Source organism: Palaemon carinicauda, chromosome 2 (genome assembly GCF_036898095.1).
Source record: "Palaemon carinicauda isolate YSFRI2023 chromosome 2, ASM3689809v2, whole genome shotgun sequence".
In the NCBI taxonomy this organism is placed as follows: domain Eukaryota; kingdom Metazoa; phylum Arthropoda; class Malacostraca; order Decapoda; family Palaemonidae; genus Palaemon; species Palaemon carinicauda.
The window spans coordinates 8,987,865-9,010,248 of NC_090726.1; the positions used below are offsets into that span (position 1 = coordinate 8,987,865).

Consider the following 22,384-nt stretch of genomic DNA (forward strand, 5'->3'; position numbering starts at 1 on the left):
GCTTCATAATTTATAATATATAAAAACAAAAGGTACCTAATGTATATGTAATTTTTAATTCACCTGCAATAGCATTGTCTCTGGGTAGCCCTCTATTACTTGCTGCCTTCCCGAGGAAACTTCCACTCCATCCTTTTGTAAAGAGGCTCGTACATCGACAGGATGCTTGAGGTACAAGATGCTCACAACCACTCTATAAACCGAACCTGGTCTAAGAGTTCGAGAAGCAAGGATCATGTGTGTTCTGTAAAAAGCAAGAACATTATCCAACTATACTAAATCCAGTGTATTTCCTTTCAAATAAAATAGAGTATACATTAATTGACTCAGTTCATGTATATAATTACAGTACCTTATTCAATATTTGTAATATACAGTACTGTACTCAAAATGGGATGCTTTAAACAATAAAATCTAGACCACTTTTGGAGATTAAGTGTAGACAAATGACATTACTGTATACAGTATAATGAAATTAAATGCTAATAAATATGGCAAATTCGTAGGTAATTTGTATTTTTCCTAACTATACAAACCTTAGCTATTTAATATGGGTTATTACTTTCGCCGTAGCTGAAATGACGAGCCATTAGAATTTTAACGAGAGTTTACTACCCCACCGCTAGTTAGCGGGGGGTAGGGAGGGTACCTTGGTATACCCCCCTCACACACCTGTGCTTGAGCTCACTTTGCTTAGAAGTAAGACTTCAAGGGGGATAGGGCTGGCGGGCAAGTTTGACTAAATAGCTAAGGTTTGTATAGTTAGGAAAAATACAAATTACCTACGAATTTGTCATTTGTTCCGTAACTGACATACAAACCACGCTATTTAATATGGGTGACTCACCCGTTATGAAGGGTGGCAAGTCCCAGCCAGTACTGGCTTTTGGCTTTGCCCAGGGACTCAGTATCTGAGTGTGTCAGCACTCAACAATAAGGAGTCCCTGCACCTAGCTAGAACCTTGCTGCGCAAGGGCTGCGGCCTACGTAAACTGTGTGTGAAGGTATGAAGTGTGACTCGTCCTAGGAAGTTGACCTGTAGTCCTTTAGATGGAAACTTTAGGCTAGGACTCTCCCAATACCACCTCATCAGGGTATGGGGACGTGACTGTATTAGCTTAATACTAGGAACACAAGGAAACCTGGTTTACCTGCAGTGGTTTGAGGTCAGCTGTGCAGAGAACCAAGGATGCTGCTTTCCCCAAGAGAGGGGAGGATGAAGAAAAGAATAAGGGCCAGACATACCTTTTCATTCATGCAAACTAAGACCGGGTAACAATGCTCTCAACCTTCTGCAACTTGTCCATTAAGGAGCCTGAGGTTTTAAACCAGCTGTTGTGCAACCACCACAGGGCCGACAGAAAACGTATCGAGCCTCCTGTGGGTCACGTCTTGTAGGTAGTGGGCTGTGAAGGTCGTCTAACGCTTCCACACCCCAGCTTGGAGCACCTGCGTCACTGAGAAGTTCTTCTTGAAGGCCAGGGACATAGCTACGCCCCTGACGTCATGTACTCTAGGGCGACGTGACGGAGGAGGGTCTAGATTCAGGGACAAATGGATCACCATACAAATCCATGCCGAGATGGTGTTCTTGGTAACCCTCCTCTTAGTACTCCCAGTGCTCACAAACAATGCCTGCACCTGGGGACGTACTGCAGCCGTTCTTTTGAGATATAGCCTCAGACTCCTTACTGGACACAGTAGGAGATGGTCTGGGTCATCTTGTTACAGAACAAAGACTCAAAATCTGGAAGGAGTTGAACCGAGGGTCCGGCACCCCCGGATTCTGAGTCTTAGCAATAAACTCAGGGACGAATTTGAACGTTACCTCCCCCCATCCCCTTGAATGGGCGATGTCATATGAGAGATCATGAAGTTCACTGACTCGCTTGACCGAGGCCAAAGCTAGTAAGAACACCGTCTTCCAAGTTAGTTGGCGATCTGAAGCCTGGCGTAATGGTTCGTAGGGAGGTCTCTTAAGAGACCTGAAAACTCGAACCACGTTCCATGGAGGAGGTCTCACTTCCGACAGAGGAAGTTCCAGCGAGGAAGAAATGTCAACTTCTTTGAGCCTGAAGGCTAGACTTAAGGCTGAGCGATAGCCTTTCACCGCCGAGACTGAAAGGCGCACTTCTTCCCGCAAATACACGAAGAACTCCGCTATTGCTGGAATAGTGGCATCGAATGGAGAGATACCCCTTCTACGACCCCAACCACAGAAGACTCTCCACTTTGCCTGGTAGACAGATGCAGATGACTTTCGCAGGTGTCCAGACATCCTGGTCGTAACTTGTTGCGAAAATCCTCTCTCAGCAAGGAGATGCTGGATAGTCTCCAGGCGTGAAGTCGTAGCGAAGCTACGGCTTTGTGGAGGATGTTGGCGAGTGGTTGCTTGAGTAGCTCATGTCGCGGAGGGAGTTCTCTCGGAAGTTCCGTTAGGAGTTGCAGAAGGTCCGGAAACCATTCCGCGTGATGCCATAGCGGAGCTACAAGGGTCATCGAAAGATTAACCGATATTCTGGTCTTGTTGAGCACCCTCCTCATCGGACAGAACGGGGGAAAGGCGTACATGTCGATGTTGTCCCACCGTTGTTGGAAGGCATTTTGCCAGAGCGCTTTGGGATCCGGGACTGGGGAGCAGTACAGCGGAAGCTTGAAGTTCAGCGCTGTAGCTAACAGATCCACAGTCGGGGAACCCCACAAAGTCAGGACTTTGTTGGCTGCTAGATGATCCAAAGACCACTCGGTACTCACTATCTGAGACGCTCTGCTCAGACTGTCAGCTAGCACATTCCTCTTGCCTGGAATGAAACGTGCCGATAGTGGAATTCAGTAGGCTTCAGTCCATCTCAGTATCTCTACTGCAAGATGGGATAGCTGCTTTGAAAAGGTACCTCCTTGCTTGTTGATGTAAGCCACTACTGTGGTGTTGTCGCTCATCACCACCACAGAGTGACCCGCCAGGTATTGTTGGAACTGTTGAAGGGCCAGGAATACGGCCTTCATTTCTAGCAGATTTATATGGAGGCACTTTTCTGATTCTGACCACAGGCCTGAGGCCTTGTGTTGCAGAACGTGGGGTCCCCACCCTTTCTTTGAGGCGACCGAAAACAGCATCAAATCCGGGGGGAGGACGAGAAGATCCACTCCCCTTCGTAGGTTCTCGTCTGTCACTCACCACTGAGGGTCCGTCTGTTCCGCAGGACCCATAGGGATCATGACGTCCAGGGAATCGTAACCCTGATTCCACCGAGACTTGAGTTGCCATTGGAGGGATCTCATCCTGAGGCGACCGTTGGGAACTAGACGAGCCAAAGATGAGAGGTGACCGAGGAGACGTAACAACGATTGGGCTGGAAGTTCTTCTCGTCTGAGGAAAGGGCTTGCGACCCTCCTCAGCCTTGCTATCCTGTCGTCTGATGGGAAGGCTTTGTGGAGATTGGTGTCTATGATCATGCCTAGATATACTGTACCAGTCTTTGAGTGGGAAGCAGAGAGGACTTCTCGAGATTTACCATGATCCCCAGATCCTGGCAAAGTCCCAGAAGTTTGTCTCGGAGTCGAAGAAGGGCTGACTCCGAGTCTGCTAGGATCAGCCAGTCGTCCAGATAACGGAGGAGACGGATGCCGATCCTGTGTGCCCACGACGATATTAGGATGAACACTCTGGTGAAAACCTGTGGTGCTGTGGAGAGACGGAAACACAGCACCTTGAACTGGTAAACCTTGTTGTCTAGGCTGAATCTTAAGTACTTCCTGGAAGACGGATAGACTGGGATCTGGAAGTACGCGTCCTTCAGGTCCAGTGTACACATGAAGTCTTGCGGTCTCACAGCAAGTCTGACCGTGTCTGCGGTCTCCATGCTGAGCGGAGTTTGCTTGACAAACTTGTTCAGAGCTGAGAGGTCGATGACTGGTCTCCAGCCTCAAGACGCATTCTTTACAAGAAAGAGTCGACTGAAGAAGCCTGGGGACCCGTCGACGACCTCTTGGAGAGCACCCTTCTTCAACATGGTCTGGACTTCTGCCCGAAGTGCTTGCCCCCTTGCCGATCCCATGGCAAGGGAGCTCAACGACACTGGATCCGCTGTCAGGGGAGGTAGAGATGTTGTGAACGGGACGAGATATCCCTGACTGATTACGGAAATCGTCCAGGAATCGGCCCCGAGTTGCTGCCACCTGTCCGCGCAACTTTGTAGGTATCCCCACACTGGTGGACATGCAGGAGGACTGCCAATCCTAGCGTTTGCGGCCTCGGCTGCTCCCTCTAGGATTCTTTCCTCCCCTGGAGGACTTTTTGCCTTTCTTGTCCTTGACAGGAAAGGGCTAAGACACCGTCGTCTTCGCTGCAGCTGCCGGTTTCGTGGTCTTGGTAGGACGTGGTTGCTGGGGTGCTGGAGGTTTATAGGGCTTCTATGTTAGAGCCCTATGTAGGAGGTTCCGTCCTGGTTGGACTTCCTCCACCTCTCAGCCGTCTGCTCCACGTCCTTAGGCTCAAACAAGTTCTTCCCCATAACGGAAGAATGCCTGAGCCTGCTGATCTCGGTATTGGGGACCTTTTGATGGAACCTCTCAGACACCGCATCTCGATGTTTCAAGATGGTGTTAGCCCACAAGTTCGAGACTTGGTGGGCTAGAAACTCGATCGTGCGAGTGCCCGAGAGTAAAAAGGTCTCCATAGCCTTCCTGGTACTTTCTTTGGACAAATCCTCTGAACGTAACAGGATGCCTAGGGACCCTAGCCAGATATCCAGCCACGAAGTGGCCTGCATGGCACACTTCGCTACCTTCTCCTGGCTAAGGATCTCCGTAGCCGAGAATGAGACGTGCCGGTTGGAGAATCTCTCAAGAGGGACTCCTCTGGTAAGCTTTTCCAAAGAGTGGTGCAAGGGAAGAGCTAAACAAGCCTCCTCAACGATGTCAAAGTACCTCCTCTGTTGGACACGAGGAGGTGGGAGAAGTTTGTTGCCGGCGCTGGATCGGCTGGAGGAGGCAAGCTCGGAGAGTTGGTCTTCGACCTTGTCTCTGGCACTCTTGACCCCTTGAGACCAGGACAAAGCTGCACTGGCCTTCGAGGGTTTTTGAGTCCCAAAGACCTCGGTCCAAGACCATGTCTTTGCCCTCACGAGGGGGAATCTCTGGATCAGCAAACCCATTGAGATTCCTCATAAGGGTCAGAACCTACCAGAACGCATGTTCCGATTCCTGCAGCTCTCCTCCTGAAGGGCTAGCAGCGAAGTCTCCTGTCCCCAAAGGCTCTTCTTTGGGTGACTTGTGGACGTTTTCCGAGTGCTTGGCTGGCTCCGGTCTTAACCTTGATGATGACTTCGGCACAGTCTTGTAGTCCTTCGACTCCCTCCTGGGAGGGATGCAGGACTCCAACAATGATGGTGGGAGGCTCTTCTCCACCCCTACCCGAGAAGACTTTCCAGCGCGAGGTGGGATTTCCCTCATTGGTGCGATGGGGGAACGCCTCACCTCCAGTGACTCCCCTGAGGACGGGAAATCTTCGTCCGAAGGGGAATGAGAGAAAGTCTGAGAGGTGAGGAGGCCTTCCTCAAGAACATACGAGGAGTCAGCTTCGCCCTCGGAGAAGTTACCACGTTCGAAACTCCTCTCTTCCTCTTCAGGGGAGTAGAAGCTGCCAATGATTTGTGGCCCAGCTCAGAGAGAACAGGATTGAAGGTCTCCATGACCGCTCTGACCAGGGTCCCAAACCAAGGCTGCTCGCTGATGGCTGCGCTGTCAGAAACTCCCTCTGGAGGGAAGGGGATCGACCGATCCCTAGGAGGAGTTACCAAAGGGGGGTTCGCCTGAAAAGATGATGAAGGAGAAGAGAAGTCCCTGGATCTTTCCGGAACCTTCCCCCCTGCCGGCGAGCGCGCTTTTCTGTGCTTGCGGGGGGGAAACGCGACGATGATGACTTGGCCGCGCGTTGCCCTGCAGCCTCGGGCGTGCGGGGGTTGATGATCGCGCTGGGGAGCGTGCTGGCGCTCGCGCGATGGGAAATGCCCGGGGCCGCGCGCGGGAGACTGTTGGCGAGCGGGCGAATGTTAGCGCGAGAGCGATGGCGCACAGGGGCGCGAGCTGGAGAAAGCAGAGGGTGCGCTGAAGGAAGGTTAAGCGCTCGCGGGCGCGCAGGATCCGGCCGAAAAGCCTGTGCGGGCAACGATACCGTTGGGCGCGCGCGTGCAGGAGACACATCTCCTGCAAGCGGGCGCACATGAGTGTGCACATCAGGCTGTGGAGATGGCCATGGGCGCGTGTGCGCAGGCGGAGAACGATGGCGCGTTGGTGAACACTGGCGAGCAGGGGAAGAAATTAACTTCCCTACTGCGCCCAGATCAGAAGATCGTGAGCGCGCAGGAGATCGTTGGCGCGTAGGTGAGCGCTGGTGCGCAGGAGAACGATGGCGCGCAGCAGGTTGAAGGCGCGCAGCAGCGCGCTGGCGATCCAGAGAGCGCTGGCGCGCTTTAACAGGAACTTCCTCCGTAGAAGAGCGCTGGCACGCAGGTGAGCATTGGCGTGCAGGTAAGCGCTGGCGCGTAAGGGACGTATGCACCAACTTGCGCATATGCCCTTGATGCCCCGAAGGGACCGTTGCCTGTTTTACAACAGGATGCGTTGGCGCCCACAGCAAGTTAACAGCCAGGAACGGCGACGGCAGGTCAGCAGGTGTGACGGGTGGATGGTCGGCGTGTCCTTTGTAAGGACGACCTCCCCACAGAAGGAGATCGCGAATGCTCTGCAGAGAGGTCCAGGTTTGTAGCTGGAAGAGTCGGAGAACGATGGCGAGGTTCCTCGGCGGCGGACTGCGGAGACGATGAACCGAAGAGGCGCCTCCTCACACCCTTGTGAGGTAAAGGAAGGCCTCTACGGCGAAGAGGAAGGCGGGCTTTACGCCTTTTTGCGCTCTCTGGGGGCCGTGGTGTCAGCAGGCAGACCATCAGCAGTCCTCCAAAGAGGAGTCTCTGTGAGTGAACTTCCCCGAGGGAGAGAATCACCGGCAGGAGAGACCGTTGGACTTAGTTCCTCCCTCGAAGGATGAGCAGAGGGAAGAACCAAGCCTTCAGCTACAACAGGTTGATCAGGAGCAGAGGTCTGAGATACCGCATCGGAAGCCTCTGCCACCAAAACGTCGACGATAGACAGAGGATCAACCTCTGCCAAAGTCGCCGATTGTTTGACAGCGGCCCCCAACCGGATCATGTCAAACAAGGCTTCCTTGGAGGGCGAACCCTCAAGCCCCAGGGAAGCCCAAAGCTGAAACAAATCATCATTAGACATGTAAAGATTTAAATCCTCCCCCGGGGGAGGAGGAGGAGCTGCCTCGCTATAGGAGGCAACTCCCTCTCCCGAACCCCGAGATCGGGCAACAGAACTATGGCCTACGCTACCACTCGACAGTTTCTCGGAAGAAACCGATCGAGCGGGAGCTTCGGAGTAGGTTTGGGCCATGGAAGAAGAGCCTTTGGGATTATCTCCTTTCAAAGAAACCTTCGAAGGAGAAATATCCCGTCTGTGCCCAGATCAGAAGATCGTGAGCGCGCAGGAGATCGTTGGGGCGTAGGTGAGCGCTGGTGCGCAGGAGAACGATGGCGCGCAGCAGGTTGAAGGCGCGCAGCAGTGCGCTGGCGATCCAGAGAGCGCTGGCGCGCTTTAAAAGGAACTTCCTCCGTAGAAGAGCGCTGGCGCGCAGATGAGCATTGGCGCGCAGATGAGCATTGGCGCGCAGGTAAGCGCTGGCGCGTAAGGGACGTATGCACCAACTTGCGCATACACCCTTGATAGCCCGAAGGGACCGTTGCCTGTTTTACAACAGGATGCGTTGGCGCCCACAGCGCATTAGCAGCCAGGAACGGCGACGGCAGGTCAGCAGGTCTGACGGGTGGATGGTCGGCGTGTCCTTTGTAAGGACGACCTCCCACCGAAGGAGATCGCGAACGATCTGCAGAGAGGTCCAGGGTTGTAGCTGGAAGAGTCGGAGAACGATGGCGAGGTTCCTCGGCGGCGGACTGCGGAGACGATGAACCGAAGAGGCGCCTCCTCACACCCTTGTGAGGTAAAGGAAGGCGGGCTCTACGCCTTTTGCGCCCTCTGGGGGCCGTGGTGTTAGCAGGCTGACCATCAGCAGTCCTCCGAAGAGGAGTCTCTGTGAGTGAACTTCCCCGAGGGAGAGAATCACCGGCAGGAGAGACCGTTGGACTTAGTTCCTCCCTTGAAGGATGAGCAGAGGGAAGAACCAAGCCTTCAGCTACAACAGGTTGATCAGGAGCAGAGGTCTGAGATACCGCATCGGAAGCCTCTGCCACCACAACGTCGACGATAGACAGAGGATCAACCTCTGCCAAAGTCGCCGATTGTTTGACAGCGGCCCCCAACCGGATCATGTCAAACAAGGCTTCCCTGGAGGGCGAACCCTCAAGCCCCAAGGAAGCCCAAAGCTGAAACAAATCATCGTTAGACATGTAAAGATTTAAATCCTCCCCCGGGGGAGGAGGAGGAGCTGCCTCACTATAGGAGGCAACTCCCTCTCCCGAACCCCGAGATCGGGCAACAGAACTATGGCCTACGCTACCACTCGACAGTTTCTCGGAAGAAACCGATAGAGCGGGAGCTTCGGAGGAGGTTTGGGCCATGGAAGAAGAGCCTTTGGGATTTTCTCCTTTCAAAGAAACCTTCGAAGGAAAAATATCCCGTCGCCGAGAAAACCTCTCCCACTGGGAGGTAGACCACTCTCTACACTCACCACACACATTATTTCTATCACACCGCTGGCCCCGACAATAAGGACAAAGGGTGTGAGGGTCCGTATCGACCGCCGACATAAACGTTGCCACACGGGCGGTCGGGTAATCCAGAACACTTTCGCATAGCAGAGGCCAACTTCACGCACACCTGTAAAAGGAAAAGCATAAAGCATTAAATGGCTGTCAGGAAGGCGAGGGTGAAAGCGGACACGTCCGACTACCACCCGAGCCGAGAGCAAAGAGCTCAAGCACAGGTGTGTGTGAGGGGGGGTAGCAAGCTACCCTCCCTACCCCCGCTAACTAGCGATGGGGTAGTAAACCCTCGTTAAAATTCTAATGGCTCTTCATTTCAGCTACGCCGAAAGTAATAACCCATATTAAATAGTGTGGTTTGTATGTCAGTTACGGAACAATTATTATTTCTATTTCTCTCCTTGCTTTCCTTATTTTGATCACTTTTTTTTTATATTTTCAGTCAAACTGATATTCAAGCATTTTTCCTTTTGAATCCAAATCAATAAAGTACTACGATAGCAATATGTTCTACTTCCATCCTCATGATTACATAACATCTAGACTAATTATCCTAAACAACAGCATTCATACAGCAAGGAACAAACTTGTAGCCTAATAGTGCCACAGCTATTTATTATTTGAGGCCAAGACGCTGACTTTGACATCCAACCAATAAAATGATTCATTAAAATATTACCAGAATTTGAAGATACGAATCAGTTATGCCTATATCCACCCAAGTGCAACAAAAACAAATATAAGATAATGCTGCTGTCTTTCTTAAGCTAAGTACTTCCAGGGTGTTCAATAGGTACTTTTCAAGAAAAAAAAAAAAATTTAAAATAAGTTAGGGGCATAGACTTTCATCACAATGTAGATAGGCTACAGCTTGCCAAAAAACTTTTTTAACTCACTGGGAAATACACTTTTCATGGTCCACAAACATGATATAAGCAAAAAAAAAAAAAAAAAAAAAAAAAAAAAAAAAACACTCGATTCCAGCTAATAAAAAATCTAATTATTAGAGAATTCAGCATAAAAAAATAATCCTTTGACAATGAAAAGAAAAAAAAAGTTACCAGTATTATTATTATTACTAACTAAACCACAACCTTAGTTGGAAAAGCAAGATGCTTTAAGCATAAGGGCTCCAACAGGGAAATATAGCCCAATAAGGAAAGGAAATAAATACATAAATAAGCTACAAGAGAATTAATGAACTACTAAAATAAAACCTTTTAAGAAGAGTAACAACATTAAGGTAGATCTTTCATATACTATATAATATAAAAAAAAAACAATAGTGTGCCAGAGTGTAAACTCAAGCAAGAGAACTCTACCCCAAGACAGTGGAAGATCATAGTACTGAGAACAAATTTTTTGACTTTGGAGTGTCTTCCTACAAGAGTTTCTTATCATAGCTGAATAGCCTGGCCTATTCTCTACACATTCTTCTCTTTTCTCATACACCAAACAATTCTTCATTCAAAGGGTTAACTACTGTGCTGTAATTGTTCAGTAGTTACTTTCCACTTGGTAAGGGTAGGCAAGGCTAATTTAGCAATGGTAAAGCAGCTTTTTGAGGCAGGCACTCGAAAATAAAATCATTGTCCTCTAGTCTTGGGTAGTGCCATAGCCTCTTGACCATGGTCTTCCACTGTCTTGAGTTCTCTTACTTGAGGGTACACTTAAACACACAATTCCATCCATTTCCTTATTTCCTTTCTCCAATTTGCTATTTTCCTTGTTGGATCCCTTGGGTTTATAGCATCTTGCTTTTCCAACTACAGTACAGGTATAGCTAAACAAGTAATAATAATAATAATAATAATAATAATAATAATAATAATAATAATAATAATAATAATCAATACCCAATAGTTTAGTTTCATTTAATGCACTATATTAAAACCTACATACACCAAAGAACTTCAGTACAGTATTTGATACAGTTCCTATCTAAAAATGAAAAAAAAATAAAAAACATAGCAGAAGAAATACATAAGCTGCAATGTTATAAACAAGAAAGAACCTTCTTGGAGGAAAAAACCTGTTCTTGAAATTTGCAAACCATACTGGGCTACTGTTTGGGCCTTTGTGTGACAAGAATTTTATATCATGATCAAGGTAACTACATACATGTATGTACCATTGCTTTAATAAGATACCTTGGGAATCTAATTACAGTATTCTCACAAAATATGAACTATTAATACATGTATTTATTAAACATACGCCTCCAACCAAACTGAACACCTAACCAAATTGTGCCCCATACACACCTAACATTAAATTAAGCTGAACTTTGATAAGGTTAGTGAATGTAGGTACAGCAAATGTTGCAATGTACAGTATATGGATACATAACAGGTAGGGAGAATGTTGAAACATTACCAAGAAGCAAATACAGTACAGTATATGTTTTTCTGTATAGGCCTACGTGTATTAGGGTACCTATGAACAAGAAGAAAACAAATTACTTGAGAGATATGCAAATTATAGGGGTGAAACCAGAACAAATAGCTATCAGTGTAATTTAATATAAGATGGTATAAAATGAAAGAAAAATAGTACACTACTAGAATAATCAGAGGTATGAATTTGACGATTTTAGGAAAACTAAATCACCCAAATTACTTTTATTGAACTACAATAAAATAAATGCATAAGCTTTTGAGAGTGAATGAAATAACTAGTTTCTATTTAATATATTCTGGGGGCTTTCATATACTTTTACCTTTTGGTTGAAAATTTATTCTTTTTGTTGAGTGCATATTTAATGTTATTAAAAATTTACGGATTCTACTGTATTAAAATGTTTTTTAGAAGGATTTCAGACATCTCTCTAGGCAAGCTTACTATTATCTTACCATATCTATGCTATATTTGAGTTAGCTTTCCTGTATAGTCTAATAGGTCTAAGGTGGACCCACTTTGCGTGTGGCCTAAATAATTCAACATGCGATTCTATCTCGAAGACCCACTAACCTAGCAATTATACGAGAAAAAGTTAGGAGGCCTCGTTCATAAATGAGATGGACCCCGAGATGGTAATAGCTGAATACAGACTACTTATCGTAGGCCTAACGATATTATACACTGACCAGTTCATCTAAAGCTTTCCGTATAAATTTCTTAGGTCTAACGTAGTCTAAACACTTTCCCTTTCCATTAGCCCGGCCTTCTGCGACATTATTACCACTTTAATACGGAGGTTTTTATCTTTAAAACGTTTAAAAAAACAGTACTTTTAATTAAAAATGTTGTCCTGACCAGCAATATAATAAAACCAAAACTTAAAAAAAAGAGAGAATTAATAGCTTGAATTATATAAATAAATTTAGCACAACAAATTTAAGAAATAAGGACAAAAAATATAACTTACGGATGATTGTATTTATCTCGGAGGCGGGCTCTATTCCCGATTATATTTCTCCAGCTGTTATCACTGCCGTATGCAAATCCCCTGGGGTCATCGTCTGGTCGTCCCAGGTCTTGGGATAAACATGGGAGAAAGAAAACGCCAAAAAGAATAAAGGCGTTGATCCACAATAACTTGAAAGGTGATGTCACCTGTAGAGCCATGATAAGGAATGCGATTCACGGAGACCTCAACTCTGCCGTACTCATTTACACTTCCAATAATTTAGTATTTTCCACATAAATGGATTCCCATTTGCACTAACTCTCGCTATTACTGTAGAACTGTATGATATGTACGCAATATCATGCGTTGGTAACGAAACAAACGGTTATTAAGACGCCATTCACACCTGTTGACGGTAACCACACCCACAGTGTTTACCTGGTCTCTGCTGGACACAGACTAACTATTTTGAAAAGCTTTCTGCCATTGTTCACCAAATCAGTTACATTATCCCTTCAAATCTGTTTATCTTGGTTATTTAGTACACTCGTAAATGTATAGATATAATTTACATGGATAATTACACATTATGATAATCTATTAGAGCGATTTAAATTAAATCTTTAACACAGACGCAGTAGTTTCTTTTGTTTTTTTTCTTTCAGGAAGCCCACGCCCCTCGCGACGCCATATCTATTCGGCAACAGCTAGTGTTTTATTTAAAATTGACCCCATAATACTACAGTGGATGCAGCTATTTCTGCACAATAATTTATGTTGCTTTATTCTAGCGTTAGATCAACACAGGTATTAGGCATTAATTATAGGGAGAGATATATCTGTGTGAGGCAATCAGGCAACCTTCCATTGATAACTTAGTGAGTCGATACCCAAATGCCTCACCTTAGAACTTGGTCACCTTGTGGTGAAAAGGAAATATTGTTTTGCAAATGAACATTTGACGATCACTTAATACCCTAGGACCTAGGTAATACGGGTTTTATTAAGATTATATTCTACAGTGTATTCTAACGATCGATTTGCATAGTGCTGTATAGTAACTCAAGGAAATGACTTGATATAAACAGGTGATATTGTATTTGTTTAGAAGAGAAAATATTCCTTCATAATAGGAAAACTTGGTTTAGTCCCTTACTGAAGAAGTATGTGTTTCAATTTCGGGCGGGTGTCAACACAGAGAATGAAGCGGGATTCATTGTTACTATCATTTTGAATTTTATATGGCATGGAGGGAAAATCATATGACCCATGCTCGTTTTAGATACACGTGGAATGTTTAAATTATGCACGTGTTACAACCAACGTTATTTACTTTGTGGTATCCATATCTTAACACACATCAATGTGCATAGCTCTAACGAATGTGTGTTTTATGTACCTTGCACACGATTATATAAAACCATTGTAACGTTTGTGTTCCTAAGTGACGTATTTATCCATTATCTACAGGTAAATGAAGAATGGAATAAAAATAACATTTTCGTATCTCGTTTATTATGGTCAGCCAGACGAAAAGAGTATTTCTTGGCCGTCCATATGGAGTAAATATGTACATACTTGGGACTCTTTATCCCGAGGCGATGAGACCAATGTACTACGAAACGTGTAGAGAAACTATTTAAATTTATGCAGCAGGTATAGATATGCGTATATAGTCGTACACACATACACGTCCAGTGTGGTATACGACAGTTTATAGCCCCTTTATATAATAGCCTGCGTTTATATTAACGTTGCATACAATATTGTGTTTCCATCTTTGCATCCACTAAACTCAGGCTATTATATTTCTTTCTTTGTCTACATCTTTTCCCCAAAAAAGAAATATAATAGCCTGCATTTAGTGGATACGTAGGCTATTATATTTCTTTCTTTTGGAAAAGATGTAGACAAAGAAAAAAAAAGTATAATAGCTTGCGTTTAGTGGATACAAAGATGGTAATACAATATTGTATGCAACGTTGATATAAACACGCACATATATATACAAAAATATATGCTATAATTTTGTGTATAAGAAGCTATTGAGTTGAAATAAAGATTCAGAGGTAGCTTACTACATTTACTACACGTTCGTCCTTGAAGAGCGAGTTCCGAAAAACAGTCCATATGGTGTTTTTTTTTTCTCTCTGCCATCGTAACTGGCTTTGTCTCCGGGCAAGGAACTATCAATTGATCGTGGTTTTCTGATTTCCGCTCATATATTACGAATTTGAATATCGATTATAACTGCATATGACAAAACGTACTGAGTATAGACAATATATCAAATTAGTTTTACAGGGGAAACTGTTATACAAAAGGATTAGCAAAACTTGTATCTTGATTGGAAAAAATGCGTAACATTCATAATCAGAGAGAGAGAGAGAGAGAGAGAGAGAGACCAACCTGGATCGTGGTCAGAATTAATAGCAGGCATAATAACCTCACGTCTCTCTCATACCCAATCCCAATGCTGTCGTAAGCAAGTATTTATGCTGTGTAGATTAGATTTTTTTATTTGGATAGATTCTCTCTCTCTCTCTCTCTCTCTCTCTCTCTCTCTCTCTCTCTCTCTCTCTCTCTCTCTCTCTCTCTCTCTCTCTATATATATATATATATATATATATATATATATATACTTGTGTGTGTATATATATATATATATATATATATATATATATATATATATATATATATATATATATGATATATATATATATATATATATATATATATAAATATATATATAAATAAATATATATATATATATATATATATATATATATATATATATATATATATATATATATGTGTGTGTGTGTGTGTGTGTGTGTGTGTGTTGTATTATAAAGTAAAATACATTCCTACACTTACGACTGAATAATAATGTTAATATTAATATTGCCTCATATACAGTATGTTGGCCAGGGCACCAGCCACCCGTTAAGATACTACCGACAGAGTTACTGGGTTCTTTGGCTGACCAGGCAGTACTCCATTGGATCCCTCTCTCTAGTTACGGCTAATTTTTCTTTGCCTACACATACACCGAATAGCCTAGCCTATTCTTTCCACATTCTCCTCTTTCCATATACACGCGACAACACTGAGATTTCCAATTAATTCTTCTTCGCTCAAAGTGGTTAACTACAACACTGTAATTGTTCAGTGTCTACTTTCCTCTTGGTTAGGGTAGAAGAGACTCTTTAGCTATGGTAAGCAGCTTTTTTATGAGAATAGTACTTCAAAATCAAACCATTGTTCTCTAGTATTGAGTAGTGCCTAGCCTCTGTACAATTGTCTCTTACTGTCTTGGGCTACAGTTCTCTTGCTTTAGGGCACACTCGGACATAGTATTCTATCTTATTTCTCTTCTTTTTTTATATTTTTATAGTTTATTATATGAAAGATTTATTCCAATGTTGTTACTGTTCTTAAATTATGTTATTTTAATTGTTCATTACTTCTCTTGTAGTTTATGCATTTCCTCATTTCCTTTCCTCACTGGGCTATTTTCCCCTTCTGGAGCCCCTGAGCAAGCATCCTGCTTCTCCATCTAGGGTTGTAGCTTAGCTAATAATAATAATAATAATAATAATAATATATTACTGAATTTTTATAAATGGTAATTCTCTCTCTCTCTCTCTCTCTCTCTCTCTCTCTCTCTCTCTCTCTCTCTCTCTCTCTCTCTCTCTCTCTCTCTCTCTCTCTCATAATCATATAGTTTCATAATTATTAATAGGCCTACCATTTTGCCTTCTCACGATACAGGAAGATTTTGTAATCGAGAGAAAGGAATTTTCATATGAAATTGTGTTGGAGAAATTTAATATACAGACAAAAAACCACCGCCAAGAAAAGGATCCTGACATGAATTATAGTGTTTTGCACATTTATAAATAACCAAAATAAGGACACCAGTAGTATTATTAGAATTGGGTAGATTAAAATTTATACTCACGTTATATTATCAATGATTTACAATGGAAAGTTTAGTAGGAAATAAAATAAAAGAAAATTGATTTTCACACACACACGTACGCACTATATATATATATATATATATATATATATATATATATATATATATATATATATATAAATATATATATATATATATATATATATATATATATATATATATATATAGTGTTTGTGTGTGTGTGTGTGTGTGAAAATCAAATTTCTTTTATTTTATTTCCTACTAAACTTTCTTTTGTAAATCATTGATAATATAACGTGAGTATAAATTTCAATCTACCCAATTCTAATAATACTACTAGTGTCATTATTTAAGTTATTTATAAATGTGCAAAACACTATAATTCATGTCAGGATCCTTTTCTTGGCGATGGTTATATTGACCGACTTTTCCTCTAACCCAAAGCTTCGGAATTTTGTTCCTTCTTCCGAATTTCCTTTTGCTGGAAATAAGTCACAACTATAGGCGTGACCCCGTCGACGTAGTCTACACAAAACAGTCACCATCATCATCTCTTCCTATGCCTATTGACGCATAAGGCCTCGGTTAGATTTCGCCTGTCGTTTTTATCTTGAGCTTTAAAATCAATACTTCTCTATTCATCAACTCCTACTTCACACTTCATTAACCTCAGCCATGTAGGCCTGGGCCTTCCAACTCCTCTAGTGCCTTGTGGACCCCAATGAAATGTTTGGTGAACTAATCTCTATTTGGGGGGGGGGGGTGCGAAGAGCAGTACAATATCGTAAAAAGACAAAAAAGAAATAAAAAAAAGAAATTTGACTGCAGTCAAGTGTCATGAAGTCCTGTTGAGAAGGGAAACAAAAAGATATATGATTACAGTAATTGACCGATGGTGGTATATAATTTCACGCACAATGTAGCCTAACCGTATGATCAATGCTGTGATACCAATCATTTTACGCACATCATTTCCCCGTTTAGGCATTAACTGTGAAGTAAAAATCTTTAATCGTTTTTTATTGATACGAAAAAAAAAAAAACGAAAATATTAGATTGATGTTGGATGGGAGAATGTTAGACATCATGTACTCAAAACTGGTGTGTAATTAACTATTTATCTCCATCGACCTGCTCGGTAGGCTTTTTCTTTTTTTTTTCTTTTTTCCTTTGAAAACGTCTCTCTCATAGGAAACGATGAAAGCCATTATTGCTGTCTTATTTTATTCAGTTCCCTTTTCCAACTGGGCTACGGTCTGCCACAATTAACTGAATGTCAGATATCTAATTCACTATTTACGCAGTTATTCCATTTCAACATTCCGGGTTCAAGTTGATAAAGCCAGATGGGTATAAGCAACGAACGTGTCCGTACACACACACACACACACACATTAAATGAAGCTAGTAAGTAGGCCTACTGTCGACTTACTAGAGCATGCATCAGACAGTAAAAATAAATAATACCGGGATATCTTATTTATATACGTGTGAATGTGTATGTGTAAGAAAATGAAAGAGTTAATGAAAGAAAAAACCAAGAGCATAGGGAAGTGTAGTCTATGGGAGTACCCTCGCCGATGGTGTCAAGTAAAATGAGGAAGGAAACGAAGATAAGGAAATTGGAAAAACAAATAAACAGCCGGACAGGAAATGGGACACGTGAAATCAAGATACCATCGTTTGCCGACCAATTTTGTTCGCGTGCCATGATTGTGTTTATAAAACTTGCTGTGAGTTTTATTACTTTTGTAACCGTTTTGTTGCTGTAGTCTTTCAAGCATTCATGGTCATATGCTCGGACACCTTCTAAAGGTATGTTTAGAAAACTTGCTGAAAATATTTTGCTGTGGTCTGCTATTATAGTTGCCCAGACAGTAATTTATTAAGAAGATTTAGGCTTAGATTTGCGTTTAATTTTATTTAAAAGATTTTCCAGTAATATTAAAACAATGTCAATAGATATTGAAAGATGCGGCGATTCATGGTGATATTTTTAAAACGCAATAATTATTTTTAAATCTTGGATTTACGTGACTCACCCCTTTCACCTGTTCTTTCAATGGGCCTTAATATCTTCAATCTTTGAGGTGTCTAGTGGGAGCTTGTCATATGGTCTTGGGGCGGCATATTTAAAAACTCTATAGCCTACATTAGACATAAGTTTTGGGCTGGAAAAAATTCCTAAAAGTAAAGTCAAATAATGTGTAAAAACAGTGGGTAATGTTATGACATATGGGACACGTTGGAACTTTTGTTCCTTCGTTATGCTCTCTCCGTTATTTTAATTTCTATTACAAATACATTCAGTATTGGAAAAAAAAAACTGGTGAAAAAGCAGAATATGGAAATCGATGTAACAATCAAACTTCTAATACAGTTACAACATATATATATATATATATATATATATATATATATATATATATATATATATATATATATATATATATATATATATATATATATATATATATATTCATTTATATCTGTGTGTTCAATTTTGAGAAATAGGTATACATTTAACCTATAATGAGAAGTAGAAACAAGTATATAGTTTCGGTACCTGACTGCATTACAGTATCGTGACACTGCCTTGTTGTTAAATGAAACACCTTCATTATCGTTAATTGTTTTTGTGAAGTCTCAATGTGTCATATCCGGTGCTTGAAAACACAACAATAACGCCAGCATCGTACAGCTGGTAAGATATCAATGGCTTACACTGCTGTTATGCTAAGTCAGGCATTTCATGCGAGTGCTTTCGCTGCAGACGAAACAATAATTTTTTTTTTCTAAATTGTCCAAGGAAAAAAAAAAGGTGAATCACAATTCCAACCGCATTATCATGTTTTATTATACGAAGGGCCAAGGTGCATAGTGAATAGACGACAAATTTGGAACTTGCTTAGGTACCATACAACCGTTGGATTACACATTTACATGTCGTAATACCTTATATAGAGACGAATCCCGCTAGGACCCAACGCACTTAATATATTCACAGTAGTTATATACTAGTTTTCACTGGTTCCTTTAACAGATCAACAGCTTATAACGGATTATTCTGAATTAACAAACGGAATAATAATAATAATACCGAGGGCAACGATAGTTGAAAAAAAAAAGCAGGACGATATAAGTCTAGGGGCTTCAACTCCAACAGAGAAAATAGCCCAATAAGGAAAGGAAATAAGGAAACAGATAGAATAGTGTCCCTGAGTGTGTGTGTGTATATATATATATATATATATATATATATATATATATATATATATATATATATATATATATATATATATATATATATATTGTAAGTCTAAAGGACAGGTGCTCCTGAGATTAGACTTGATCTAGGTCCTATAACAGTTTAGACTCGTACCTGTCCTTGTGATGTCTGCGAGGTATAGCCTACATACAGTAAATCAGGACACAATTTATGTCTATACGTTACTTATTTTCTCAAACTTGTAGTACTTTATCAATTTTTATTAGGTTACAGTATATTTTTGTAAGGTATAAAAACTTCTGGTTTCTACTCTACTCTTACAATGAGAAGCATCTGCATTATTAACCTTTATCTACTAGTAAAGTGCATGACTTAATACATTTGAAATATGTTTAGAAGCATTGAAACACCCTTGCTAGAGTGTTTTTTAATAGCAAATACCATTATTATGCAAAGTGTACTGTATAAACCATGCTTCTCTACTACCTCTATATTTTCTCCTTCATTCACATTCATTATCGAACAATTTGCATCATCTGGGAATTTATCAATAGATTTGGGGATTTTGGGTGTCTGATGGGGATATTCTGTACAAATTTCTATGAAGTAGAAACAAAGGGGAGTAAACCTTTATATTGTTGCAATGATTTTACTTGCAATTATGTGAAGTATAGTGATTAATTTCTGTATTAGTAAAGCCTACTTGTTCCGAAGAAAATATATTTGTGCAAAAAGGGATTTTTTTTATCATGTGTTTTTGGGGATTTTTAGACTAACCCATATGACAACACTGTTATATCGATGCTTATACTGCCATGAGAGAGTTGAGTGAACAATAACTCAAACCACAAACACCCTAGTACTGTATAGTGAAACTGATAGGTTTTCCCCAATTACATTTGGGTGCTAGAATGACCTTAGAACCTAGTACCGGGCTATAATCCACTCGCACATCATGGTAACTCCTTTCTTCACCTAATTTGTGACTCACTTCTCTTGCCTTAACATCATTCAAAATATTTACTAACAAAATACCTATGCATGTCAATTTCTTCCTCTGTCCATATTGACATTCAGTTTTTACACTTCTTTTAAACTTTTCACACAACCTATTTTCTTCAATGTCTGACCACTATATTTAATCAGGCCAGTATCATCTGCAAAAATTTCGAAACCGCATCTACAACTGATTTTCTTATCCTACAACTTTTAGACTTCTAACATCACTTCATATGAATCATGGATAAACCCATAACTAATGAAACCTTCACAATGTTAGTTTTTCATATATTTACACAAGGAGACTCAATAGCAAACTGCAAATCTAACAGTCCATGCTACAGGGGTCATACCATCACACCTTTATACAGGTTCAGTATCTGCAGTACTGCAGAAACCAAGACAAAATATACTCCAAAACTACTCAAACTTTTAGGATGGGAAAATCCCTGATAAAGAATCCTGATTCATTTGTTTTGTGTTAGCACAGGGAGAGTTTTCCTTACAAAAACACATTGGCTATGGTAATAACATCCTCTGGGTGCTTATTGCTTTCGGTAAGTAGACATAATACAGAAAATAGCCAATTGTATCAAAGGTAAAAATATAGCCTACCGTAAATGATGTGCAATTACCCTTTCTAGGATACACGAGAATAACAAGAATAAGTAAATATTAACAGAAATGATGATTATTAAATGAAAATATTCAGTCTTTAATCTACTTCCAATCACAGTTTTAAAAGCGAGAGAGAGAGAGAGAGAGAGAGAGAGAGAGAGAGAGAGAGAGAGAGAGAGAGAGAGAGAGAGAGAGAGAGAGAGAGTCAAAGTCAAAAACTTTTATTCCATTATAAAATGGTTATTCTGTTACATAACAATATACATAACAATATATATGAGTACATTTAGTTTATCGATATCAATATTTACTTTTTATAAATTTTTTTAATTGATGATATTATTTTATTGTATTATTGCCCGAAGAGCTCTGCTCCACATGGGCTTGGACCGAATCTTTTTTGTAAATATTTTGTATGTATATATGTTTTTGTCCAATAAACATTATTATTATTATTATTATTATTATTATTATTATTTACATAAAATTCACAATAATTGGATTGTAAAAATTTAGGATATATATACATTCAAGTAAAATTTTAAAAATATTGCTTAAGTTTCTTTTTGAATAAATCAGAACTAACATTTATACATTTTCTTATTTCCAGAGGTAGTTTATTCCAGCAAGCTGGGCCCCTTATTGCCATTGAGCGTGAACCCAAATCAGTTCGATAGCTGTCTACAAATAGATTTTCATTCTGTCTGGTTAATGCATTCCTACAATTACCAACTGTAGGAAATGTGTATAGCCAGTTGGGATATTCTTTTCTCAAACTTTTAAAAACAAAAACACAAACATCGTACATACACTTTTCTTTTAATTTTATCCACTTTAATTGCTGGAGGGTTGGGGTGATGTGATCGTGTTTTTTCACCCCAATAACGGCTACTCTACCAGCAAAGTTTTGGATTTTTTGAGCTTTTTCCATGTGCATATCATTAGTAGACCCCCATATCTTAATACAGTAGTTTATTACACTCAAGACCAGACTTTCCACAATAAAAGCTCGAGTAGTATCATCAAAGTAATCTTTTACTCTACTTAAATACATTAGAATGCCACTAACTTTTCTACTCAGCTCGTCAATGTGAGTACTGAATGTCATGTACCTGTCCATGTGTAGACTTAGATTTTTCACATGTTGACTTATCTTTACTTCATCACCATCGCATTTTATTATAATGTCATTTGGAATTTTGCTAATATACTGTGAGCTACCCACAAACATGCACTGTGTTTTAGTGGCATTTAATAATAGCCCTTTTCTTAGAAAATATTTCTTAATTTTGAGCAATATTAGTTCAGCCTTTTTTATCAAGCCATCTAAATTTTCTATTTGATCAGCCAAAAGAACTTGGGTGTCATCAGCGTATTGAATTAGCAAGCAGTTTTCTATGTATTTAATCATGTCATTAACGTAGACTAAAAACAGAATTGGACCTAGGACAGATCCCTGT

General features: G+C 41.2%; 1 protein-coding gene across 1 annotated transcript in view; it reads right to left on the reverse strand.

Moving 5' to 3' along the window:
- Window positions 1–12,609, reverse strand: part of LOC137623218 (CD109 antigen-like) — an 83,251-nt gene extending 70,642 nt beyond the window's left edge. Inside the window, exons 1-2 of the mRNA XM_068353938.1 lie at window positions 12,151–12,609; window positions 64–244 (exon numbers count right to left, since the gene is read on the reverse strand). Of these exons, the coding sequence (XP_068210039.1) occupies window positions 64–244; window positions 12,151–12,350 (381 nt within the window). The 5' untranslated portion in view covers window positions 12,351–12,609. The remainder of the gene's footprint in view (window positions 1–63; window positions 245–12,150) is intronic.
- Between the last annotated feature and the right edge of the window lie 9,775 nt (window positions 12,610–22,384).